The sequence below is a fragment of the Polyergus mexicanus genome, unplaced genomic scaffold, assembly GCF_030449975.1.
Source record: "Polyergus mexicanus isolate NDT 795.1 unplaced genomic scaffold, iyPolMexi1.0 SCAF_19, whole genome shotgun sequence".
Classification (NCBI taxonomy): domain Eukaryota; kingdom Metazoa; phylum Arthropoda; class Insecta; order Hymenoptera; family Formicidae; genus Polyergus; species Polyergus mexicanus.
In genome coordinates, this window is record NW_027223339.1 from 5,491,676 (window position 1) to 5,514,329 (window position 22,654).

Below are 22,654 nucleotides of genomic sequence, written 5' to 3' on the forward strand. Positions count from 1 at the left end.
GTTCAACATTGGCGTGAGAACGTATTTGCTGATGATCATTGCCGTTACATTGGGGGAAAGAGTACTTTTACGTTTGATGATATTCGGGATGGTACACGCGAAGCGCGAGGTCGATGGCTATATACAATGCGCGTGCAATCGGAGATGCGAAATCGGCGTGCTGGTTACGCTGGTAGCGAGGAACGAGCAAGTTCGAGGAACTTGTAGTCGGAAATATTCGCGATATTAAAGTGAAATTGCCCTCGTGCCCGCATGCCTTGGCACAGAGCTCGCTTTTACCATTCAAAATAGTACGTAACATAGGCGTAGTAACTGTCGCCAGAACGAATGATCCATTTTACAGAAACATCAGGTATATTTCGTGAGATGATTGTTGATGATCACATTTTATATTACCAAAACAAAATTGTATCGTATATAGCGATAATCATAACTGTAGAATGAAATTTCGATAATGACACACGAAGAGAAAATATAAATAAGATTAAAAAAATCTTGATACGAGAGAAATAAACACAACATTAATAAGGGGGAAAAAAAAATTATTTTTTAATTTAGAATTTCGAAGAATGAGATGTATCATAAGCTGTAAATTTTCCAATAAATTATCATTTTCAGAATTTATTAATTTTCCTGAAAAAAATTCTTGCAAAAATTATTTGTAAAGAAAAAAACAGATTCTTTCACGAAAGATTACCGTATCTATAATACACAATTCAATATTAATATTTGGCAATTCTATTATTTTTAAACAATGCAAAATTGAGATCCGATAACAAGTAACATTTATCTGTCTCTATCTGATCTTAATTCAACATTTGCGAAAGATTAGGATGCTGAGAAATATTGTGAACGAGAGAGTGGGAGACGGAAAAGTGCTGGGCGTGCTTCGAATCGTCAAGGTGTCGGCCGGTTCGGTGTCGCCTTTACTCGCTCGATTTTAGTTACCCCGAGTTAAATTGGTATATCACCGAGGTGACTAGCCGGGTTGTGGATGCATGCGGATGTTTCGTCGAGTGACAGTGGCATCGAGCCAATACATCCGTCGCGTCGGCTCGGTTGAATCGCCATGAAAAGAAATGAGCCGCGAAGATTCAACGACTCACTTTGTGTCATCATCTATCAACTTCTTTACGACACTGTTTTCGCTTAGATCTTTGCGGCCTAATTTCGTGCAACGTAAACGTGAGAGTAGATTATGTATCCTCATTGGAACATGAGTGTTCATTATTTTAACAAGTAATCAAAATTCTACTCTATTATTCGTTGGCGTATTTTAAAAAATACAGACGCAAAATTGATAAAGGTATGAGGGCAAAATCATAATCGGATGATAGATCAGTGAATGTCACTTTAAAAAAGCAGAAATAAAAATAAACACACATATATATATATATAGATTATACTCTTATAAAAATTAAATTATGCTTGTATGAATTTTTTCGATTGCTAGTGTATCTTATTAAAAATCTTATTATTATAATAATTTTAGAGTAAATTTATATATATAGATGAGAAGATTATGTAGAATATTAGATAATATTATTTTAATTATTAATCGAGTTATTCCACAATAAAGCTGCTGTACGTGAATTATTAATATTAACGTAAACACAAGAGTTATTCTGTTACGTGCAAGAAACCTTTCAATTTAAAAATTTATAATCTCAGAATTAATAACGTAAGCTGCTTAGAATTTATAACTTTTTATATACTTAAGTTTAAAAATATGTATGTCTTAACATATTAGCAATTTTAATTACTTTAATATTAATAATCGTGATTAATTTTTTATTTAATTATAAACATTATATATGTTATTATATTGCTGTTTTCATGCTCTATCAATTTTAATTATACTCACCTCCATTGTCTGGGAATGATGCAGAGCTTTAATGGCATTGATCGCGTACTGCTTACTAGCGAAGGTAACGAAGGCACAGGCTTTACTCTTTCCGGTACTGTCCCTCAGCACCGAACATTCTTCGATCATTCCGTAAGCGCTGAACATGTTCCTAACGTCGTTTTCCGTGAACTTTTTCGATAGCATGCCGACGAATAACTTGCGCTCTGTAATAATAAAACGAAACTTTTTCAACGATCGTTTTAAAAATGATATCGCTTTTATATTGTATGTGAAAAGCAAATAGGTAATTTCCTTTATATATATATATATATATATATATATATATATATATATATATATATATATATTAGCCACATAGCGATCGCCTTAAAGATAATATGCAATTATTTATCATCATATGTGTGTATATAATTAATCAGTCAGAGAGATGTGCCTTGCTGACTAATCATATAATCGAATGACTAAGATATATTCAATTGTTATTAGCAAGGACATATGATACACTCTTTATGGAATTGCGTTGCGGATAAATTAAATGCATTGCTCATTCTTACAGATGCGTTTCTTACAGATAAATAGATATTTAGAATTAATCGATTTTTTTCAAATCACGAGAATAATTCAGACAATGCAATATTTCTTAATTGAATTCTTAAGTTTATTTTAACAATTCGGAGTTATTAGTTAGTCCATAAATAACGTTCGGCTTTTTAAATGCGCCATCGTGTGTAGTAGAATATACGTAAAAAAAAAAAAAGGGTCGAAATTATTGAATATGAAAAAATGAATTCTTGTAGCAGAGCTTATACGTATGTAATGATCGCTATTATTTTCTTTGATTATTTGCCAGTCGGCTCATTACAAAATTTTTATAAATAAACCGGTCAATCATCATCAATGTAATATTGTATATAACAAGAAATATTTGATTGAACAAATGATCTGCAGTTTAAAGGTTAACAATCGTCATTTAATATTCTCGGCCGCGAGTAGTTAATCAAAAGAATAAGTGTTTCTATGATATGACGTAACTTGTTCTAAACTTTGTCGTCTCGAGCCGAGATAGCGAGTGACATCATGATTTTCCATCTCGCCTACCATTTAATAAGCGTTTACGGATAATGCAGACGGTAGTCAAGAGCTGTGGACCTATAGTACTGACCACATTGGAGAAGGCGACCTGGTCAATATTTATTTAGGACCGGGAGAAAAGCTCTACCTAGAGGAAAGCCGCTTATGTAAATTCGGCGTCCCAGGGTATAGGCTAGGCAGAATACTCGGATATCTCTCGAGTTTATCCCCGTTTTCTCTCATCCCTGTCACGCGTGTTCAATTCTCCGGTGAATCTTCTCGGTGTTAATGCATCGCGGTTACTTTTGTGCGCGCAGTAAGAATAATGCTCAATCGAGAGATCAAAATTCTGTTTCGTATAAAATTTTATGGCTTGTTATATATACAAGACAAATTTTATTTATATAAAAACTCTATTGTATCAAATTTCCAAACCAAAGCTTTTTCATTTCGTTACTCGAGAATTTGATTACCAAAACTGTAAATAAATGAATATGTTTTAATTAGTGGTTCTACATACGCTTTGCAATTTGATATTTACCGAACATTTATAAAATCGATACGCGATAATAACATCTCGCTTTGCGCGAGATTTATCTGTAATATGAACAGTTTTTGCGCGAGGAAAATTAAGTTCGTCTTTCTACCACCATTCCCGCGTATTCGCTTTTATATAAATATATCGCACGAGAGTATTAGATGACGAGTATTAGATATTCGATAGTGACTCGCGTCATATTAATGATCAATATTTTAGAGCATTAATAATAGGAATTAATTTATTGATACCAAGCTGTGCAAACTCGTTGGCCAACAAGAGAGCTAAACATGACGAGCTTTAATATATGAAAATTATGGTTTGCTGTCAAATGTTGCAATCCAATTCGTGCGATATCAAAGGAATACGATGCTGCGTTTCAAGCTATGTGTGCAGCGCGAATTGAAATCGAGCAACGTCGATTTATAGTATGCGCAATGTATCCATAGAAATTGATATCAAATTCATACGGTACAATTGCGTGTGATCGTATTTCCGGAAATCATCGATACGCTTTATGTGCAAATAATTACGGTCCATGTTGTTGATAAATAACATCACGAAACATTTTCGTAATGCTCCTTTTATAACAAAATTTAATAAGGGATACTGATTATAAAATATGTTGTTTCAAAATGTAATCTCGAAATGTTTGATGGTTCCGTTCTTGATAATTTTATGCCTTTTCAATAATATATTTAGAATTGTATGGCAATTTTCAAATAAGTGTAAATTCCTTAAAACGTGTATGTGAGCCTTAGCTTGTATAATTTGTCTTTTAGTCTAGTTTAATTTATTTATCCATCTAGATGAAAACTCCTTGAGACAATAATGTAGCTAATTCTTAGCGTTTACAAGTCTTTGCGTTTAAGGAATCGTATTTTGTAAAAAAAAAAAAAAAAAAAAAAAAAAAAAAAATCAAGGGAGTTCACGCAAAGTTGATTTGTGCCGGGGATAAAAGCGGAAAAGAGCGCCAGATATATCAGTCCAGACTACGGCGAACTCGTTCGCAGTTAACGATTTAATTAATTTTGCAACCCCTAGCGACCGGATACCCGCGGTTGTCGGCGACGGATCGGATTTCTCGCTGAAATCGAATGAAAATTTTAAGCTCGCGTGCCCTTTTTACCTTCGCGAGAAAAATACGGTGTAAAAAGGCAACCGGCTGAGGATGGAAGACAAATTCTCCTCCCTCTCCTACTCCCCTTGCGTTCCAGCGAAACTGCGGCCTTCACGGAATGTTTATTAAATACCGAAGGTGCTGGTTTGCGCCCTTCCCTCTTCCTTCTAAACGGACCGAAATTTTCCGTCCGTTGCGACCGAGCGGGACGAGTATTATCCGCATACGGAGGCCAACGTATCGAGTACCCCGGGGATCGATTAGGGGTGGAGTCGTGGTCGGCTAGGAAATAAGGAGGGTGGATGCGAATCCCGTCTTGATATCCTCGATTTAATTCACATAAGAGAATAGTATAGATTAACAGAAAAAGAAAATTGAATTATTACGGAAGAAAAAAAGTTTGAATAGAAAGAGACGAAGAAAATGCAAAATATTTTTTACAGTCATTTCACATAGCTCCTCTGCCGAAATTGAGATAATTTATAATATTATAAATTAATTCTGTCACTTGAAAATTTCTTCTAAAAAAGTTGCAAAAGATATTAATCTTTCGTTTCTCATTTCTTTAAATTATTTTATATACATATATATATAGTTTAGAAAATTTTAATAAGTAAGAACGAGAAAGAGTATTATAACATTTTATCCATATTGAAAATATCATTACTTTTACAATAATCAATTAAATTAAACACACACACACACACACACACACATATATATATATATATATAGCTCTTTAATAATAGATAATATCTCCTTTACATATATTGTGTCTGTCGGGATAACATCGAGCTCATTATAATCACATTTGGACGTGAGGCTATTAACGCAGAAAATAAAACAAGAACATGATACAGAGGCACTGACCTCTGTAACTGCATTTGTAATGTAATTCACGTGCAAACTAGATACGACGCGGCGTCGGATCATGCAGTCGGATATGAGATGCAGATCGCGCCTGCCGGAATGTTTGCATCGCACCGAATATTCCGTTAGGATGTCTACGGGCACGTCTTCGCAAGATACGTGCATCAAAGTATTGCGTGCATCAAAGTATCTATCGATCGAGTTTTATAAGATCGGACTGCATAGTAAAGTAAACATGTAATACAATATAATAACATAATAGAATATAATAGAATAACAAAATACAAAAGTCACTGTAAATTGCAAGTGCGATGCAACTCTTCATACCTTCCTGTAGAATAACTTACAGTTGTTTTGATATCAGAACTGTTGATTAGAATTTTGACAGGTACCGCGCACACACGTATGGTTTTTATATGAAAGATTAATTATTTAATGCACTATTTAATTTTCAATTCTAAATTAATTTTATTCGAAATTTTCACGTAATAAAACTATTTAAATAGTAAATTTTTATATTCTTCGTATGCAAAGTAATATACCATATAATAAAAAAATCTCGAGAAAAATAAAATAAAAATATATGCTAATATCTTTACAAATATATAATGCAATAGGAATATCATTCTAATTATATAAGATAAATTTGATTATTAAAGTGCATTGGAGAATTAATGTAAAAACAATTTGCTAATGATTCCCGTCAGCCACTACGTGGTGAAAACTAATTTTCGATTGCATTCATGCGATTAATAGATGTTGATAATAATTTGCACTTTCCTTGCAAAGCGTTTATTCGATACAAATAGATTCCAACTTCCACAAACAAAACGCTCGTGGCCAGCTGGTGGCCAATGTGGTCGCTTCTGTTCGATCCGATCTCCTTCTACGTATCTCACAAACTTATTCACAACCTGTGCAATTAAATCGCAGCCTGCAAACATGATAAGTTTTTCAATAAATATCCGAGCTAGGTATTTCGAATCGATCTTCGTGCTTGGATGCGCAACCAGCAGCTCTCCTCATTGTCGTTTTTTACTCGTTTTTTTTTTTTTTTTCCCGTAGTGCGATACGCTCGAGCGCAAGACACTGCGAATAAACCAACACTTACAGGCCGAAAAAAAAACCAGCGCGAGATTAGAATCGTGCATGCAAATGCAAACAAGCGAGGGTATAGTACCGGAATTTCACCGGGAGGCAATTCGATGCGCCTTTCCGAGATGCAACGAGTCTTTGCTCTTTGTACATATCGCCGGAAGTGCAGCTCTTTGATCCCAAAGTTCGATTTCCAAATTTGTTATCTCGTTTGTCGAAGATTCTTCGTCCAAGTAAAATTTTGAAATCGAGAAAAGTTGCAAAAACGAGTCGTCTCATACAATTTCCAACTATTTGAAACCGAAATTATTTTTAATTTTGCAACAGAATATTTTGCATATTAAATTCGTTTTAATTATATCTGTGATGTGTAATGGATATGATAAAATTAGTGCATAAATAAATGTTACCGGAGTATATCAAAAATTTTACGATATAAATTCCGAAGCTGAAACTTGGATCAGTTTATGTATGCGATTCGCACGTATAAGTTTAAAATTCTGAAAGTTATATTATCTAAATACAAATTTAGAACATAAAAATTATTTTAAAAATACTAGAAAATAGAAAATAAAATTATCAGAATATCTTTAAGAAATTCTCATCATCATCGACATTTCGATTTAAATTCGAAATGTTCACGCAATGTTAAAGCTTGTCGGAATATCTGCGAAGCATATCTCGAAGCTATCTTTTATGGTGATTTTTTACGGCTGCGTCTGAAGATATTCGTACGGAAAAAAGTTTGCGAAAATTGTGAGTTTTAATTTAAAACTTTCTTAAAAATTTCTTTTTAGAGCTATGTAATCGTATCCCGCTCTATGAATACTGATTATTAATAATAATTGAAATTGGCTTTTTGCCATCGACAATGCTAAAGACGATTAGATTTGTATCGCTACTGGTTTCGTATTCACCGTGTAGCTGCATGGCAGGAATATTTTCGCCCTTTTAGCGCTCCGTTTTTTACGCTATGCATTTATTTTAAAGAAGAGAATGAGAATTGATTGCATTAATTCAATTGCCATATTTGCACTGAACGCATACACTGCATCTTGTCCATAGAAAGATCTGCAGAATCAAACATTTAAAAAACGATATCTATAAAGCTTTAAGTATTAAACACATAAAAATGTGTAGATAAAGAAAAATTTATAAAAATTAATACAAAGAAGAACAGCACTTGCTGGCTCTTATTAACTGTTCTTTTTTGTATTAAATTATCATTATCAGAACTTTTTGTAAATTATTTTATTTTATAAAAATTATATTTAAATTCAAAGTTTTGAATATAACAAAATAAAAATAATCAAGAAATAAAATTTTATTTAATTATACATATTTCTGGAAATAAATTCTTAAGCCAGCAATCGAAAGAAATTCATATGCATCTCACACTTCAATTACAATCACGCAGTCATTGATATACCGCTTGATAAAAATCCCAGGAAATGACATCAGAGATAGACACCTTGGAATCCCGATTAGTAAGACGTTCTGACAGTTGCGATAATAAAATGGTAAATTACATTTACGAATATGAGGGAGATTATGAAGGAGACAATTATTGTCCTGTTTTATGGACTGACAGACAGTAATCATAACGCAATGATGCAGATTTACGGTCCAACGAAAATACAAACCAATCCTGTCACAGTGATTAATATATAGACAGTGATAAACGAGCCAGTTAGAGAAGGCATCTGCGAACGACACTGTCTTAGAATATGCATAAGTGAGGCCTGCATAACTCTATCTTCATTCTTATTTAAATTGTTTAAAAAAACAGAGTATTATTTTCCATTTCAACCATGCGCAACATCATTTCACTAAAGTTTGCGTTCTATTTTATGACGCATTTATTGCTACATAAGCATATTTAATCTTGATCTCCATTTTGAATCTATTTTAAGAGTGACACAAAGTTTTATGAAACAAATTTTGATTGAAAACCACACAATATATTTATTCAAAAAAAATTTATACAAAAAATTTTATTTGAAAATAAATAATTTCTTTGTTTAATATAAATTTTAATATAAATATGATAGTAGTCAGATGACCAGATATTTAGCTTCTTAAATAACAACTTAAAAAAAAGTTTCTTTTAAAAATTTTTTGCAAAAACAAGCAAGCAAAAAATTGATTTTTTTAGAATAAACGTTTAACGAAACTTTAAAGAAGCTGAATCCCTATCCTGTGAATCCTCTACAACTACAACATACATTTCGTACGAAACCCTTGTCACCCTCGTGACCACCAAATATCTTCCTCACGTCTTCGCACAACCGCCTGTGAAAACAAATGACGCCATAAATCGTGGATCGCGACTGCGAGCGTTAAGCATTACCATCGTTAAGGACGTGTACGAAGGATACGAATGATGTCTCATACACGTCCGAATAATAGATGAAGTTCACCGGTGGATTCTCGAGGTACATTAATTGGGCATTTGTATGGGATCCGGTGTCTCATGTCGTTTCCGGTTAGCTCTAGTGCAGTCGAAGCTATGTCCATTATGTCATTCTTGTTCTCTTACACGTCCCTTCACCGGAAGGGACTTCCTCCTCTCGGCAATCCTCTTCTCTGCGATTCGTTATCTTGCTTACCACTCCTTTATAGTTATTTTCTTTCACAGTTATATTTGCTCATCTTTCGATTAAATGATAATGTATCTTCTTGATGGAAAAATCAATCTATGTTATAATATAATTTGAAATATATTGTGTTGTGTGTGCCTAAAATTATTCGGATTTTTAAAAAATACTAACTTTTTTTATAATTATAAATTTAAAATATATTTCATATACGGATATTCTAAGTTAGAAAATTGTGAAGTTTGTCAAATTATTATATCTTTTTTTTTAATGCTAAAAAAATTTTTAATGTGTATTATATATACAATATTATTTGTTTAAATTATTATGCAAAATTATATATATATATATATATATATATTTTTTTTTTTTCAAGTTATATTATCTAAATTCTAAATCTTGCTTTCTCTCTTCAAACGTTACGTAATATTTGATAATATTGCGTGACTAATATTTCACTTCCTCTTTGAAGCATATTTTTACTCGTAAAAATGTCGGCATATACATATTTGTCGGTTGCTTTTTATCTGACGAAACCCCGAAACGTTCTTCGCATACAAAATCAACTACTTTCAAGGGTCTCCATACACGAAGATGATTTCTCGGATACTAAAATAATTTCTTTTGACCTACATCGACTTCCTTTACCAATTTTATGATATAGCAATTGTGTATGTTGGCCTGGTATATTCTATTGTTTTATCATGATCAAACTTTTTGTGAAATATTAACCATTTCATTTGCATTTCAAGATATTAAAGTGCACAGATAGTTTATATTTATCGTAAGAGAATACAAGAATTTTTTGAAAGCAACAAATATCTCTCTATATATAGGCTATATTTATGAATCAAATCCGTAAAATATATCAAGTATGAAAATTACGATGCTATTTTATAATTTCCTCATTGCAAACTTAATTCTCTCGTTATAAGTTTAATATTCCTGAAATCGTAAATTTAATTTCTCGCTATCAGTTATAAATGTCATTCACTTATTACAAGTCTAATAAGAATTATCTAAGCTTATGATAAGCATGATTTGACCTATTCACTTACAAAAAATTAAATATTTTATATATGATAATATGGAAAAATAATTGCAGAGATTGAAAAAGAGAAGAAGTTCGATATTACAATCTCGATAGTAAAGAAAAAAAAACCTAATATTATCATTAATGCTTAAACAACTTAAAATAAAAAATATATGTCATTAATTTTAGATTAATGTTTACACAGTCTAAGATAAATAATAATGTATGAATTTTTTCCAATTATTAATAAGATTCAAGATCTCGATAATACCGCAATACTAATACTACATAATGACGTTATTAAATTATTCAAAAAATTATATTCTTGAAATAAAAGTTACAGATCTAAATCAAACACAAAACATTTATTTTTAAAAATTAATGAATTGTTTTGTATCGAAAAGAAGCACAGGATTATAGTAATAAAAAATTTATTACAAATAATAGCTGAAATATAAATTTTCATTATAAAACAATAAAAATTTATTTTCATGAATCGTAAAAAGAGGTTCTTTATTTCTTTTTCAACTCACGTCCCTATGTTTTATTATAAAGATAATAATTTTTAATAAAAAATTTCTTTAGCTATTATTACATCTAAAGGATCGCGCGAACACACAATGGACACTAATTCTCGCTTACGCTTACTTATCATATGCATGTTGCCATGCGAAACCCGCATGAATATGTATATAAAGTATGGGTCAACGGATACGTTCTTCGGAGAATGAAATTGTCGCGAAAACACCTTCAATTTCATAGTGTATTCCGATCTTCGAAGTACGTTCTTAGTAATTTGTTTCCCGCCTTTATATCATGAAATTGCGAATTACGAACAAGAACTCGATCGCTTCAATTGTTCGGTAATTATCGATAGTCCCGATAATCGCGTAATTACTTGACACGCTTAGCCAGAAACGCTCTCTCAGTTATTGCAATAGACTCATCAACGTGACGCTATTATCAAGTATATTGTGCAATGTCGAAACGTGTCGAAATCGTTGCCTACATATGTTTTCTACACTTACATTGTTTTTGGTTTTATCGATTTTCGAAAAAACTTAAAAATATATAAAGCATATAATATCTTTTCGTTGGCTAGATATATTTTTGTAATCACATTTTTTAATTTTTATTGCAAAATGTAAATAATACTAATTTAATTATGCTATCCAAATTTTTTTCATATTATAATCATATTAATATAATTATTTGAATAAGCTTCATGCTTCTCTCTATGATCTTTTATATCTTGTTATTATCCAATTGTTACGCAATCTTTTATTATATATGTACTGTAACTTTGGATTTTTTAAATATGTTTTTTTATATGTTATGTTTAGTTGTAAGCATATATATATATATATATATATACAATATATGTATAGATGATGTGTGAATTTATAGCGTCTCTTTCACAAGAAAATTATAAAAGGCCATACAGAAGGAGAACATTATATTAATAAATCGTATAAAAGCTAATCTTTTTGTTGCAACACTATGATGGACCAATAGTTCTCGTGATAGCAATGAATTAATTGTAGATATACAATGTATGTTTTGCGATATTGCGTGTGTAGTTAAATTCTTACATAAAGCCAGAATGTAATGCGTCGTAACGACACAAAAGCAACGACAAACATATGAATTCACACGGCGTATTTCTATTTGACGCGGAATTTCAACGCCAATATTCCTCGCGGGCGAGTGAACACATGCAGCCAAATGAGCGTGTTGAAAATAAGTCGCGTAAAGTTGCTTTCGCAATGACACGGCGGACGACGAGATACGCGCCTATATTGCAGTTACCAGATAACGGCGTGGCGACATTAGGTATGTGTGTGCGCAATGGCGTATTTATGTCTGTGTGTTGGAACTCTTACAGCGGTTAAAAATTTTTTATACTAAAAACTTGTCTATATTAAATAAAATTAAGTGAATAAAAATAAAAATATGCATATCACATCGTAAAATTACGATGTGTGCGCTCGTGTGTATTTATCGCACATAATTATATTCGCGGAAATAATAAAATATCTCGCATCAATAAAATCGTGGCAATTAGAAATAACGTTTGGTAGAAACGTAAATATTCAATAAATTTTTGATTAACTCAATTTAACAAAAGAATTTCTATGGTAAATTAAATAAAAATATTGGAATATACAATATAAAAATTCTTATTTATTAAATTTCTAATAAATTAAATATTGGTTAAGTATAAAGAATGATAATATGGTTGGAAAAAATATATTTGTAAGAAATATTTTTATTATTTTTATTTTCTTTTTTTCGGTACTGCTTGTTGAGTGTACTTAAAAATTGGGGACCACGTGACTAGTGCACCCGAGTCTAAAATCCGCGCCACTGTTAGATTGTCGCGAGACGGCGAGTTGCTATGGTACAGGTGGTCTTGTCTCACTGCGCTCGTACATAACTGTTTGTACAGCGATGTGTACAACGGAACGCGGCCGTGCCATCGTACGGTACCATCGTGTAAGGTATACGTCGACAACAAACGGAGAGCCTGACTGAGGCTGAGCAGCAATCGCAATCCTCCTTTACGCAACCGGATAGCCGGCGGTTTCTGTGCGAAACCGTTCGCCTCATTGTATAAGATGGGAGGGAAAAGCTGGTCGGTTCGCCGACTCGTTTCGGTCCGAACGGTTCGTCAGGATTCCCTCGAGTGAAACCTCCGTTCCGATTCCATTTGGGAGAGAAAACGCTCTCACTCCAGATATGATCTGTTCCCTTCGTGCGCGCTGCTTATTCTTTTTAGCGAGAAAACTACCACTACATTGATTTATCCGTTGATACTTTGTCATTCGAGAAATAATCTCCATATTCTTGCCATTTAGTTCTGCGATTAAATCGGTACATGTAGCCTCGCGCGAATATAGCTAAATTTGAAAAATTTATAATACGTCAAAAGGCTTTCGACATGATTATATATTTCTTCATTTTTCTAAGAAATAAAGATTGGCTTTCTTTAATTGCTGTCAAAATGAGTAATAAGTAACCACGATTTTTCTATGCTTTGAATTGTCAAATTCTTAAATATTTTTTATCTGTATTTTTAATCTATTTGTTGCTCCACCAGAAGGAAGAGTTTTATGATAGAGAGAAAAAAAAAAAAGAATTTTCATACATATATGTATGGTATATATACATGTAGAATTTTAAGTGGCATATAAAAATTTTAACATATTAGCATTATTATGTTGGTACGTGCATTCACAGAAACTCAATTTACACGCAAATTACACATAATTGAACATATTATGAATTGAAAAAAATCAAGATACGTGATGATACGTTTTGGAAATAATTCAATTATTTAGAAATAATTTTCTATAATTTTGAAATATTAATATTTATATAATAATTATTCTATACAATATTTTTCAGATAATATTAAAAAAAAAATATGAAACGTAACGGCATAGTATTTTTATAATTGTATCGCGAATTACCCGTCTGCTGAGATCGAGTTTAGATTTTCAGCATAATGTTACGCAAATACCTGCAAGGCATTGTTTCGCGCAGGCTGAAAACAGCATTACGAAGAAATGTTCAAGGATACGCTGCAGTCTCGTGTGCCTCGCGCTCCGTAGTTGAATGCAATTCACCGCGAATTCTGAAATCGTCGAACGAAAAAGACATGCACGTTACAGTAGCTCGAATAGACAGAACGGAATGATTGCCTTCCGCGAAACAATGATTCATGATTACTGCGCTCGGGCTATATTCGGAACGCGTAATCTCGCAACACGTAAACTAAGTGAATTGCGTTCCAAAGCATCGCTCTACAGTGGGCATCATTTTCGATAGTTGTTTGAAAAATTTTGCCCGTGTTGATTTTAAAATAATATTTTTAATACAATATATGTGAAAATATTGAAGAAGAAATTTATTTTTATCGATCGCGACCTTCGACATATCCAAAGTAAATGAAGCATTGATTTTTTTTCATACTATAATCTTGTCTATGATATAAATTGGAAGGGCGAATTAATTAATTTCAGATTAGCGTTAATTGACATCGGTGCGCAAATGGTCTTTAGAATGTTGCTGTCTCTCGAACAACAGCACTGGATAAACTACGCGCGATAATACGTGGCGCATCCCGGAATTTCACACCGACCTGAATAAGGAGGATGCAAGGAAAAGCGATGCGTACGATTTCAAGGTTGCCATTGTTAGCTAAGCTCTTCGTCCATTAGTTGGCAAAAGAATTACTTATATTAACGAAGGCAACGCGACATTGTTAGCGAGCGTGAGATGCCGATACCGTCAAAGATCCTTTTCCGTTACGATCATGCAAACGTAATTAACATCTTAACGTTAATTCAGCCTTCACCTATTTTCAATCGCGCACGCCATTGTGGTTTAGTCAGGCAATGGGGTAAACTGAGGCTGCTAATTTGCGTGCAATTTGCGCGTGCAATGTGTTTGCGAACGAACGAATCGTCCCGCGTTTACGCGACCATGATCGTGAAATGTTGGCGGTCGAATCGAAATGCCGGGCATTCGTTATTGAGTCAATCAAATGAACATTCGCGCCAAGTTCTCGCGTAATTTCTAATTGGTAGTTACTACGTGCCTATGAACGCAATTGTGAAAGCGGGATTGTGGAAGCGGGATGGGGGAGGTAAAAAGAAATCCTCCGAGAATACTATTACATGAGAATTGTTTGATGTTAATTTCACATATTTTAATTTTGCACAAAAACTTAAATATTTATATTTTAAATATACTTCTATTTTTGGTGTTTTTGTATCTCATATGTCAACGCTAAAAATGGAATAATGAAGAATAGTATCAAAAAAATTTCTTTTATTTATATTACAAAAAACTAGAACAAAATCGATTGAAGTAAATTTTATATGATACATTTCAATGTTCGATACAAATTTAAAACACGATAAAATCTATTCATAATATTATCTACGCACAATTATTTGATGAAAGTGATTTAATAATATAATATTTTGCGATTTAATATCTTGTTTCGATCGTGAAGATTATCGATAACGATATAGAATGACGAGATTATTCGAATAAATTTTGCACATCACTTTGTATCAGACTCCAACTGAAATATCGACTTGTCATGACCTTCATTTTCTACCAACGCGCTCATACACACTTCTCTCTTTCTTTCTCTCATACGCGCGTATAATAACGGTCCCCATTGATAAATTTCTGGAGTCTGCACCGACTGCGAAAACAAATTTATCTATACAAAGCTGCAAAGAATTATCTTTTTTCTCTTCTTCGTTACACAGTCGTTGCTCTCTTTTATCGGGATTTTGCCATATTTTTATCTATTGGCATACTATTTATTATTTTGTTTACATAGTTAATATATATCGCACATTTAAAAGAAAATGATAATTTATTTGGACAGATTTTTTGATAAACTTGACGCGCGCGTGCAGATATTTTCAATAAAAAGTAATATAATAAATAAAGATAATAAAATAAATAAAAAAGATATATAACAAAATATTCGATTCTTTTAACAATATATTTTTCATACATTTTTATAATATAACAATTTAAGAAATTAATTTATAATATAAATTCTTGAGTGCCGAAAGTATTTTCTTTGGCGAGAAATATTGTGTCAGTCTAGAAACTGTTTTTCATAAATAGACTGGCAATAAATGAATCCATAGCGTTAAATGTGAAAAAAAGATTACATTAAATGAACAAGACAGATATAACGTGAAATAACTTATCATATAGAAACGATAAGACACGGAGAAATTGAAGTTACTATTTGCGGTAGTTTGAAATAGCGGGAAAGCGTGTCTGCAAAATGTTCTATTTTTTCGACGATTTAATCGGGCAGGAATTCACCGAGCGTAACGAATTATGTGATTTTTTAGGGACGACACAACTGGTGATACGAGTGAAAGCGGAACACATATGTATGTAAATTAATATGCAAAGAAGTGTCATAAGCGAAACTTCTCTCCATTGTATATTGTACGATTAAAATCATTGTTTCGATTTTTGTATGACGATCTGTGGAGCATTTAATATATAAAGTTTCATAAAATTAGAGCAATAGGCATTATTGATTAAAAACTAGAATATAATTACGTAAAATTCCTTTCTATAGTTTTTATTTCGAATTAAAATTTTATTTTTATTTTAAATTTAAATGAAAACCATTATTAATCCTATGTTTATCAAGAGATATTTAAGATTGTTTTTAAACGATTATGGTAAACTTTGAATATATTACAGAATAGTTCTCTCTGAATAAGATACATATATATATATATTTTCTCCATTTCCACAAAACAGCACTACTTTCAAATAGCTTGTCGAAGCAAATTCGATATATTACAATCGGATTTCACTATAAATAAAATATACGGCCGGATACATTGAAATAAAAACGGAATGGAGAGATCGTTCACAACCATGTGTTGAGGTTTGAATGAGAAATTAATTAAAACCGTAAAAATAAATATAAAAAATATGAATCAATAAAATTAGATGATGTTCAGTATTTATTATAAAATACATACTCGACGTTATCTGTCAAAACATTTTTTAGCCTAACAGAATTCATACTTGTTATTTGGATAAACATCAATTTGTCTAATTTTACGAAATAAGTCACAGAGAATTAGTCAATCGAATACAACCGTAAAATGGCGCCTATCGTAACGTAAGCCAAACGCGATGCGGATATTCGTGTTCGGGCGAACGACCACTTCTAAATCAGCTGAGACTAGGTCGCATGCAAATCGTAGAACAACAGAAGGCGCCTTCTCCCTGCCATTGCCAATTCATTTCTCGGTGGAACGTAATCGGTAAATCCGCCAAAGTCGGCCGCCGTGATTTTAGCATTGACCTCGGTTCTCGGTCGACCGGTATTATTCTCGTCGTCGTTGATTTTTTATTTGTAGGTTCAGTCTGTTACTGTATATCAACTCTCGTGCAAGTTTTGAAGTGACAGATGTAAATGACAAATGCATACCCTATTCCGATATTGCAATTGAAATAACCTCCCGAAATATAAATTTATGAATCATATAATCCTTGTTATATTTTTAGTAATAATCCTCAAGATTTTTTTTATTTTGGATTAAAATAATATTTTTTCAACCACATAATTGCATCACCGAAGACCGCGTACATATATTCAGTTTCTTGTTTCTTGAAAACTTTATAAAATACGAAATTTTATTTATGCGCGCGCACGCGTAAAATTTATTTTAACGTGACAATTTTCACCAATATTCTCGAATGTAGATCGCCGGTGAAGAGAAGATTGATAAGATTGAAAGTACGCCAAACGGTGACGGCGAAGGGCATCGTACCTTGCGGTTATGTGTAAATGCCGTGTAAGAAACTCGTTTCGTTGCCGGTCCACTGACACACTGACGCGACGTCGTTTCGCATCGTACAGAAACTTAACTTTCCTGAGTTCGTAAAGTTGTGCTTTTGAGAGAAACGCTCGAGGGCACCGTATTTCGCGGAATAGAAAACGACGTCGCGCTGCTATAGGGGGGATCCCGTCTTACCGCGCACGAAAAAATTTATTTTTTAACATCTCTAAAGAAGGGTATACGATGTTTTGTATAATGTGTTACTCTTGAAAAGTATTATGACCGACGCGATGCAACTTCTTCTACAACATTCTCTACGACGTGAATTTCAAGGAGCGATGTACATTTAGCTAGAGATATCAGGTATTTATATGTATACTATACGAAAGATAATTATATGTATACTAGCAATTGCAGATTTTTGAAGAGAAAAAATTTCTAGAATGGCTATTATCGATAGAATTATAAAGATTTTTAATTATTCTTTTTTTCTATCGTAATAAATATAGTTTAAAATTTTGAGAGATTCTTAGTTCTCCGTTATACGTAATCTATTAGATATTTTAGTTTTGCATATAGAATCTTTTTGTTATTTCTCATAAGATAGATCATTGGATAAAATAATCCTTGCCATTACACTTATTGTTAGCGTCATAGTAAAACTTATATGCAGTTCATGGTGATCACCTCAAATGCAAATGACGGCGGTGACATTTACACATCGCATCGTGCTAAACCAACGTCTCAATTGACTAATTTCCAATTTCCCTGATCGCCTTGAACAGAACGTGGCGAACGTGTTAAGCAGGTTCGCAATCTGTAAACGAAGTCACGCCGAAAGAAATATCGCGCCACCGGCACCGCCGTCGTTTACTAATGCATCCAAGTGCATTAGAAACGTGCAGTTTGTCAAGCATCGACAATCGTAGCGACTCGTCCCGCTTGCGCAACCCATTAACACATGCACAGACACACACACACACATATATATATATATATAGAAACACATATGTCACTTGATTATATTTAACTTGTCATCGTTGCGATCATAAGGAAAAAACATAAGCGAGTAATCGCGCGCGTGTCATAAAAATGGCTCTCTCATAATAGCGCGATTCACTGTTCCTTGGACATTTGCAATCATATGCTTGCTTCAGTTGCAAGGTCACGCGATTTTCCGAAGAACATTCTGGTCGGTATGATGGTTTATTTAGTGAAAACAATTTTAATTATGCGCGATAGAAACCGAGCAAATTTTTTTACAATTATTTTAGTTATTTTTCATGCATTTGGAGTGCTTTAATATTAAATATTTTGTACTATTAAATATATTAGGATTTTCGTAACAATATATGTATGTGATATAATTATTTATAACGAGTGAAACAAAATCCCATTTTTTTCTAAAGTTTTTAAAATCTATTTCCATTTTCTCTCTTTTTATTTTGCAGAACACACTGCATAATTTATGTAAGTATATGTATATATTGATGATGCAATTTATAAAAATGCAAGACATTTTTAATGCAGTAAACGTTACATATTATTCTCAAATTTCTTCCACAACTTAATATTACATTCATATCGCTTCGACTTTTACGCGAGTCGGAGCTATCTATTGTAATACAATACGTAACTAGTTTAACATCTCATAACTGCAGTCTTATTTAAAAGTAAAATTTTTAATAAGTTGAGATATAAATCGAATTAATCAACAAATAAATTAAAAAGATACAGAAAATCTTAAAATATTTTTATCAACAATCATATCTTAATAATAAATTCAGTATTAAAATTTATTACGTTTTCTGAAATTCGCAAATAATTAATTAAAAATACTGCAATATTTTAATCAAAAATGCAATAACCATTAATACAGTTGAGGAATAGTTGGCGTATTTTTATACTAGGCTGTACATTACGTGCAAGGTTATACAATGCACCTTATCTTGTCATTCAGTCGATATATATTGTATTTAAAATATACATTAAGCTTATATGTGTTAGCAACCGTGAGACTCTTTTAAATGTATTGTCTTTCGCTTTTGCATTATTCACACAGTAACCTGTTTAACCAGTTCTACAGGATATGCCAGATGCATCGGTATTCTAATGAGAAATACTAACAATACATAAAAGTTAAAATAATGATTGTGATTTGTTACAATACCAAAAGATTTTTTATGACATGAATAATTAAAAATAAAATAATATTAGCGATTTAAACAAAAATTATATAGGCAACAAAAATTAGTCTTCAGTTGTTGTTTAATTAATACGTATATTATAAATTATATATTATTGTATTTAACAGAATTGCCATTTCTCGTGTTTAATGGTTAAAATGTTTAATATCGAAAATTTTAAAAATACCGCGGCATATAAAGTAACCATTATTAGAATATATATTGTTGATACTTATTGTATGTAATACTTTGCGAAATTTGTAGATGCTACTTCGTATAACTTGTAATGCGGTCATTTTTCGTTTCATTCCGGCAAAAGCCTCGTTAAAAGGATCTCGGATAAGCGACAATGTCGACGAGGATTCCTCAAAGGACGATTTCTAATTCCGCGGGACAATCTGATGCGGCAGAAAATGACAAAGGATTCTGGTGGCGGTCCTTCCTCTCGTTTTCTTGTCGTATCCTTCTTACCTGCTTTGCCGTGACTTGACGAGTTTCATTACGTAATTTCCCGCGTGCCTGCATATAAGGAAGTCAAGGATGTTTGAAAGTGTGTTCGTTATTGTATTCTCTCCTCCCTCGGAATTCCATGCGATTCTCATCTGCGCTTTCCGCCTCACTTCTGCGACACCTGTTATCGATTATTTCGAATCGATGCATCGAGCCATGACATTTCTGGCGTTCCAGTTTATGATATATCCCTTAAAAGTTCGAAACATCGTAAAAATATATACAAATTGTTTTCGAACTGTCACATACACTTTTTGTCTATAAATTTTTTAATAAATGTAATAAACATTTTTTTTTACCAAATATTTGATGATGGAGTAATTTTTTGCCGTGATTGATATACTCTTTTAACGTTGAATCTTGATAATTGAAAGTTTTTAATTTTTTTGTGTTGTATCTTGATTATTTTTGTGTATCGTCTTATCGATAACTTTCTCGTCGAAAGAGCTGCGACAAAGTCATACCTATTGGAGTTTTATTAGTTAAAGCTACTCACATTGCCGCAACCCGATATCGCTTGCGTTGGCGTATACAACGCTATCATTTTTCAATGTGGCATTCGTTATTGTGAGTGCTTACGTTAGACGTGGTATCCGCGAGGGAGGTATTGACGAAGGGAGAGGGACTGATTTATTGACAGCAAATTCGTCATTTTACGTCGCATAAGCGTATATCGAAGTTTGATATTGCTTAAAATTCGCGTACAATATAATTCGTTAATCAATCTATTTATAATGTTAATTATTTTTCTGATAAAAAAAATTTTTCCATTTTTCTCTCTCTCTCCGTTATTGAAGTGATGATAGATATAAATACATTTCTGCGTTATTTTCCCTCTTATTTTCATAATTTTAAAGATAGATCATAATCCCATAGTGATGCAATTTTGAAATTCGTTTCAACATTTGCACAGATGATGCCAAAATCTGACATTTGGCAAATATCAAAGAAATTTTTTCGAATGTCAATCAGAGATTCAAAATGACAAATGGTACTCGACGAATAAAGCATGTTCGAAGCAATAGCGAATTGTTTGGAAAAGTCACGTCGTCACATGATCAGCTTATTTGGATAACGGATATGCCCGGCGCATACTTGATTAGCGCCTTGCGAAGCGCGTTAAATACTTTTACCTTGCAGACATGTAACGGACACACGATAAGAATACATATACGCAGCAGCAAACCTTCCTTTCGCGACCTCGTCTACGAGGAAATAGCCGAAGGCAAATTTAGTTGAGAGAAAAAAAAAAAAAAAATTTATGATCATTATGTCAATGTAAACCATTGGAATTGTAACGAAGCAAGTTATTGATTTGCATTGGATTATTTAACTATACGTGCAAAGGGAAGATCGTGAAAAATCGCCGTCGTTCGATACATCGATAGCGATAAATTCGCGTGAACAAATTGTCGAACAAATAACTGAAATCGCGCTGTACATCTTTTTGTTTCAGATCGATAGTCGATAATAAAATTGCATTTGACATCCTGTCTCATGCATAGCAAAGTTACTTTACCGCGAATACTTGTGATTGTTCGCTTCCATTTCAACCGGGCTCACGAAAGTAAAATAGTAATATTTAAGACACAAAAGAGTGTAGTCTCTCTCTCTCTCTCTAAAGTATTTTAATAGATTTATGAGAGGGCTATAATTGAAGTATCTTTTTAAGCATACAGTTTCGCTTTGCAACATTTTCGATTGCGTTCGTATCTGCCTTTTACGTAATATCGCATTTTTTTAATATGTCACATGTATGCATACAAGTCCTTTTAACAAAGAAAAATATGATTATATATGATATGAGATATATATTGGAGGATTCATTATTGCATACTCAGATATTGAGTTACGATATTGTATTTCATTTCATCTTGTACAACTTCACGCGATTTCAATCTCTATAGTCCTTTGACTGACTGAGCGGTATTACGGAATATTATTATAAATTGCTACTGTTTCAAGGATGCTCTTGCAACATGTTATATCAATGCTTAAGAATTAGGACAATACTATTCTTCGACTTGAAATTCGACAAAAGAAAATATTATATCTCGAGAGATTGTAGACCACATTACAATCTACATTATAAAAGCAAAGCATTACTAAAGCTTTTATAGTTGTGTTAATTGTCATCAGCAATGGCAATCTGATTTTTAAAAGGACGATTTGGATATGAAAGAGCTTTTTATACGACTCTTAATACATACATTGCGTGGATAATAATATTCCGTCATCAAGAATAATAATGAGAACATTTCGCAAATAGGAAATTATAGAGAATGCCACGCGAAATATAAAAAAAAAAAAAAAAAATAGCGAGCAGCTTATTCAACGCGTTTGAAGGCAAATGATGAAATTCTTACGTGCTATTTTTCGCGCTTGCGAATATATTGCGATGCGTGTAGGAGCAAC

General features: G+C 32.6%; 1 protein-coding gene across 30 annotated transcripts in view; it reads right to left on the minus strand.

Moving 5' to 3' along the window:
- LOC138941526 (CUGBP Elav-like family member 1) overlaps positions 1–22,654 on the minus strand; it is a 495,676-nt gene that overhangs the window by 19,914 nt on the left and 453,108 nt on the right. For all 30 annotated transcript variants that reach the window (XM_070311285.1, XM_070311298.1, XM_070311293.1 and 27 more), the window contains one exon: positions 1,865–2,070. In XM_070311285.1, the coding sequence (XP_070167386.1) occupies positions 1,865–2,070 (206 nt within the window). The remainder of the gene's footprint in view (positions 1–1,864; positions 2,071–22,654) is intronic.